The 6098-nt window shown below is 46.3% G+C and overlaps 1 protein-coding gene across 1 annotated transcript; it reads right to left on the minus strand.

Annotated features, from left to right (window-relative positions):
* Nucleotides 1-411: 411 nt before the first annotated feature.
* On the minus strand, nucleotides 412-5284 carry AIPL1 (aryl hydrocarbon receptor interacting protein like 1). The gene is made up of 3 exons (XM_031957292.1): nucleotides 5039-5284; nucleotides 4332-4511; nucleotides 412-519 (listed from the first exon to the last, which is right to left on the minus strand). Exons 1-3 carry the CDS (start codon nucleotides 5132-5134, stop codon nucleotides 412-414), a joined length of 384 nt encoding a protein of 127 aa, XP_031813152.1. The 5' UTR covers nucleotides 5135-5284.
* Between the last annotated feature and the right edge of the window lie 814 nt (nucleotides 5285-6098).

Below are 6098 nucleotides of genomic sequence, written 5' to 3' on the forward strand. Positions count from 1 at the left end.
CCGGGGGTTTTCAAAGTTGGAGCAGGCCAAACGGTCCCGGGTGGGGAAAGTTTAGGGGGCCCCTGCCCCCCTGAGGGTGAAAGGGGCCCTGGGGTTTGAGGCTGGGTTCTTCAAGCGAGGGCCCCTTTGGGGGATTTTCCCCAGGGGTTTGGAAAGGCTTGAGAAGGGGGGCGCCGCTCTTCGGTTTTGGAAAATTTCTTTGTCTCCTGGGTTCCCCTTTTGTTTGGGGATTAGGGTGGAAACCCTTTTTCAAGTTGGCCCGTTTCCTGGGGGGGGGTGCTGCCGGCCCCAAATCCCTTCCCGCCCTCCCGCCCCTCGGGAAGGGGGGCCCCTCCCCCAATTTTTGTTGTGTAGCCCGGGGGTGGGCCGTTTGGCCCCATTCCTTCCGGCGGGACCCGGGAAAGAAGGGGGTTAAGGCGTCTCCTCTCCTCCTCCGGGCGCGAGTCCCAGGAAAGCCTTTAGTGGGTACTTGTAGGGACCCGAGTTTACCAGAAGTTTGGGGGGTATGGGGCCGGAGGGCTGGCCAGGGGAATTGGAAAGTCCCACCGCCTGGAGCCCTTACCCCGAAGCCGGGTCGGCACGGAGGAAAAGACCACTTTGTTGGCGGCCCAAGCGCCAACTTTGGGCAAAGGGCCGTGAGGAGGTTTGGGGAAAGTTGGGAACCCACAGGGAAGCCGCCAATGTTCAAAGGGGAGAATGGGAGGTTTCATGGGAAAGTAAACCCAGGGAAACCAAACATGAAAATGGGAAGTTAAGTTCCTGCCCCTTTCCCCTACTTAGGGAACCCATTTGGTTAGGTTCCCCTCAGGGGGGTCTCCCTTTCTAGCTCTTGGGTTGGGCCAAGCTTCCCCTGCCCTGCCAGAGGGGGCTTATTGGTCGGGGCTGGGGCCCTTCACTCCCTCGTCCTCAACCCCAAGGGAGTAAGGAAAATTTGGGCGGGCCCCTTTGGGACTCCATTCTTGGGGCCGTGTGTTTTCCCTGCTCCTAAGGGGTAAACCGGGGGGAGCGGAAGACCCGAAAAGAAAAAGGAAACCGGGGCGAAAGAAAGAGGAAAGAAGACAAGGGAAGAAGAAAGGAAAGAGAAGAGCAAGAGAGAAGACAGAGACAATGAGAGACACAGAGAAAAACAGAGACAGAAAGGGAGAGAGAGAGAAACTATGGATGAGTTAGTTGATCACAGCAAGAAGAAGGCATCTCCAGGGCCAGTCCAAGCCCCTAAGCCCTCTTCCTGGTCCAGCCCATAGCCCTCCCATCTTTCCAGGGCTGAAATAGATCAAAGCAGCTTAGATTTGTGCTGGAGGGGCATTTAGATGTCAACTGGTCCAACCTTTTCTTTCAATAAGGAAATTGAAGCTTGGAGATGTGAAGCTTCCTGCACAAAGCCAGCCCTCTGACTCCCAGTCCACAGTTCTTACGTTCTTCCCATCAAATAGGAAAAAAAAATGGTTGGCTTTGAAAACCTGTTGGAGATCTCCAGGGGAAAAGCGGTCAAAAGGGAGGGGTCAGAAGGGGCCATTGCCAATGCCACCGAAGGCTTCACCTAGGCTTCGTTGGCAGGAATCACCCAAACTACTTAGGAATTAGTGTTAAAGTTTAGAAAGTCCAGTTTGTGGGAGAGATTACCTGCCCAGGCTCCAGAAGCCAAAGTGCTCAGTCATGTAGTCTAACCCTGACCCTATTCCACCTCCTGGAGGAAGGACTTGTTATTCGACCACAGTCAGAACTTTGGAAAATTGGGAAAGTAGTTGGACAAAAAGTAGGTTTAGACCAATATTTCCCACCAGACACCACTATAAACTCTAAATATGTTCATTGTATGGTCTTACATACTTATATTACATGACATAATTAAGATCATGTAATGAACAAATTGGAGGGATGAGTAAGGAGACTTTTTATGACTAAAGAGAGAAGGTTTCTTATCTAAACAAAAGATAAAGGATTATAGGAGATGGGACAGCTAGGTGATGCAGTAGATAGAGCACCAGTCCTGAAGTCAGGAGGACCTGAGTTCAAATCTGGTCTCAGACACTTAACACTGCCTAGCTGTATGACCCTGAGCAAGTCACTTAACCTCAATTGCCTCAGGGAAAAAAATAGGAGGGAAAATGGACAATTTTTATTACAAAATATTTTTTTTAATTTTACAACCAAAATCAATTAAAAGAGAGAATTTTAAGTTAAAAGGGAGAAAAATCTTTGTAACAATTGTATATAATAAAGATACATAGGGAACTCATTCAAAAGTATAAAGACAAAAGTTTTTCCCCAATAGATAGTCAAAGGATATGGACTAATATTTCTCAAAAGAACAAAAGCAAACTATCATATTTAAAATGTAATCATATTAAAAAATTTAGAATGCTCATAAATCACTAATAATTAGAGAAATGCACATTAAATTAACTTTGAGATACCACCTTATACCTATCAGATTGACAAAGATGACAAAAATGGAAAAGGAAAATGTCGGAGGGACTGTGGATAAATGTGCATCCTAGTACACTGCATGGGGTCAGCCATTCCAGAAAGCACATTAGGATTATGCCCCATAAGTTACTAAACTGTGTATTAGCCTTTGATCCGGCAAAGCCAATACCAGACCAGTAATCTCAAAGACATCCCAGAAAGGAGAAAGGACCCAGATGTACCAGAGTGTCCAGAGAAGCATTTTGTAGCAAAGAACTAGACACTCAGTAGGTGGCTATCAATTGAGAAGTGGCTGGACATACTAGGGTGCTATTGAGTCATTAGAAAAAAAATTTTAAATAGAGTGAATGAAAAGAATGAACTTATCAATAAAGAAAAACATAGGAGAATTGTGAAAATAGGTTGAAATTATGGATTAAAAAAAAAAAAGCAAATACACATTCATGTTCCCATTCTGTGGATGAAGAAACTAAGATTCCAAGAGTTGAATTGCTCCATGTAAGGCCATAGAACTAGTCAGAAATGGGACCGCTGTCCCTCCCTCTCTCATCAGGCCTGGGAAGAAAATAGGTCAGTCCAGGGGCCAAGCCTTAGGACAGGATGACCCTCCCAGTGAGCCGATTAGGATTAGGTTAGGCTGCTAAGGAAGCAAATACAGAAATAGCTGCAAGAATCAAGAGACAGCCAAAATTGGGGAGGGTGAGAGGGGCTGCAAACAAAGTGAGCTGTCCAGCTCAAAGTGTATTCTGTACCCAGACCACAGATTTGCCTCAGAAAAAAGAGGCAACCTTTATAGTGAAGCATCCTTCCCAAAGGGTTTGAGCTGATGCAAATTCTGCCAGAAGTACCCCGTACAAGCACCCTTCATTTTAAGCAATCTCGAAGGACATGCTCTCAGACTTAGTGGACTGACCCCCAACATTCAAAGCCCTTCCTAACCTAGTCACCCCAACCTTTCTGGTCTTAATTTACAAGATCCCTCCCCACACATACTCTTCAAATCAACCTCCTGCTTATTAATAACATCCAATGAGACCCTTCATCTCTCAATTCTGGGCATTTTCTCTGGCTGGCCCTCATCTCTGGAAGGATTTCGCTTACCTTCTGAATTCCTTGGCTTCCTTTGAGTCCCAACAAAAATCTCAACTTCCATAGGAAACCTTTCCCAACCTCTCTTAATTCTAGTACCCAGTGCCTTACGTAACTTTATTATGTCCCATTTATCTCATCCACAGCCTTTTTATACTTATATACAAGTGCTTTGTATTTGTTTGCTTATTTCCGCCCCTCATTAAATTGTAAGCTACTTTCTTTGTATCCCCTGTGCTTGACTGGCTGACAATTTCTCCAAATCTTAAGCTGAAGCAGGTAAGACAACATCCTTGTCAGAACTCTTCCTGAAGCTATATAGGGGATTTTATCTCCTTTGGACTGTTTACTTCCTGCTGGAAGGAGATGAAGTCTAACCCTTCTCTCTATGAACTGCTTTAGTTGGCAGCAACCAGTGCTAAAGCAGGAATATCATAGCCTGCCTTTATTAGACATTGGGGTGAGGAATCCAGAACCTCTCTCTCCATGTGGGCTCAGAATTTAAGCCTCCAGAGATGATTTGGGATGAAGAGCTGAGGCTCCTGAGGTAGACAGGTTCCCAGAAGGAATCCCTGGCTGAGCCCAATCTGGAAATGAGACTGCTTAAAAAAAGTTTTCCACTGTGAGCATGGGGAAGGCTTGGGGGAGGAAAGAGCATAGAGAGATTCCCTGCAGAAAGTGTTGTTGCTTTTCTACCAGATGCAAGTGAGAAAGTGGGCTTAAATTTGCTTTTCTGGGACTTCTCTTTTCCACAAGACAGTGTCCCCTGGTAGTAAGCTCCGTGACTGAATGGAGTGGCGCAGAGCACTTACAATTGTGTCGCACCAGAATTCAGCCACCTCTCCTATCCTCATTGAGGTCAGCAGGATCTCCCAGACTTCCAGTTTGAACATGTTTCCGATGATGATGTTCATGGGCTGGCCAACCTGCTTGCTGTCGTCTATGACTGTCCGCTCCTCATCGCATTTCATAGTTCGGAAATGAAATGTCACCTTTTTAACAAAAACAACAGAAACTGAACAAATTTCACTTTCCTCTCTAAACCCTTCCTCTCAGTAGATTTCATAGATTCATTCAGTCTCCCATCAGCTGCAGTCTGCAGTTTTGGTAACCCTATCTGTGAGCCTTAGGGATGGCAGGCAGGGGAAGGGGGGACAAAGGAATCCCCTTTCTTGGGAATTAGCTAACTCCCAAATAAAAGCTAACTTTCAGAAATGTCACTGAGGCTGTGACTGGGACATGAACTGGCCCCCTTCCTAACAGAATAGAGTGACAAAAATGCATCCAGCCGTTTCTGCTCCAAAGCCCTGGTGGAATTGGTGCCTCTCATTCCACATGAATTCATCAATCATGTTGATACCATTAGACACAGCCATGCTGGTTCTAGGAATGGTCAGACTTTGCCACTTTACTCACCAGTTCATGTGTTTTTGTCCCTGATCAATGTCCTAAGCTGGGCCTTTCTGTACCCTTTCCCACCCCCACTGACCCTTGCCTCAAGCCCAGGCCTCAGACTTACTCTGGATCCATTGATGAAGTGAGGGAGGTCTCCAGTCCCTCCATGAAGAATGGTCTTCTTAATGCCCTCCACATTCAGTAGCATGGTTTTCTCCATGCTTGATGGGGCCCTGTCAGCTGGTAGGGTTGGAGAACAGCAAAGGGAGCCCTGTCTGTTTTCTGTCTGCTAGCTGAATGGCCTGCTAATCCGGCTCTGATTATAGGAAGCTTAGCAACGATGCATGAAGAGGTAGGGGAGGGATTTGTCCTCTAAAGCCCCCTTCAAAGCACTTCAAGAAGGGCAGCTTTGTGGAGGAAGAGACTAAACCTTAACAAAGGCTATGAACTCAGGGTCAGACGCCCACTGAGCTGGCACCCTGCATTATGGAGATCAGAGATGGAAAAGGAGAAGAGGAGCATGTGTTCCAGATGGACAGTGGATAGTATGGGAAGCATACTCTGATTGAGATAAAATGGGCTAGGTAAGCTTACAACTCCCTCAGCCACGCATCAATCATGAGAGCCTGACTTGGGGCATAGAAAACTCCTGTACCCTTGTGCATTCTATCCGTTGAGGCTTCCAGTATTGCCAGTCTGGTTTATCGCAAAATAGATACCCATAGGCTGCCCTGGGAAGTAGATCTGGAGGGAGAACACCCTGATACTTAAAATATACCACTCTCCCTGCTCCCACCCTGGACAGGCACCTAACGTGATACCCTAGTCAAAATTCAGGTTGGGGTGTGGAAAAGAAAGGAGTGGTTCCTATCCCTTGGAGATCATCAATTTGTCCCATGAGTGTTGGATTGTGTGTAATGGTTTGCACATTACTTCTCACATTAGACTTGGAGCTCCTTGAAGGCTGCTCTTTTGCCCTTCTTTGTAACCTCAGTGCTCAACAGAGCATCTGGCACTTTTAATAAATGCTTGATGACCAAGTATTCTCAGGGAGATCCCAGTCTGACTGGCAGGCCAAAAGAACCCACAGTGTAGAAGAAAAATCACAAATACAAGACTCTAGAAATGGAGTAAATGCCAGAATTTCAGAGGTGGGAGGAATCTTTGGGACTCTGGGTGAAGAA

Source organism: Sarcophilus harrisii, chromosome 3, assembly GCF_902635505.1.
Source record: "Sarcophilus harrisii chromosome 3, mSarHar1.11, whole genome shotgun sequence".
Classification (NCBI taxonomy): Eukaryota; Metazoa; Chordata; class Mammalia; order Dasyuromorphia; family Dasyuridae; genus Sarcophilus; species Sarcophilus harrisii.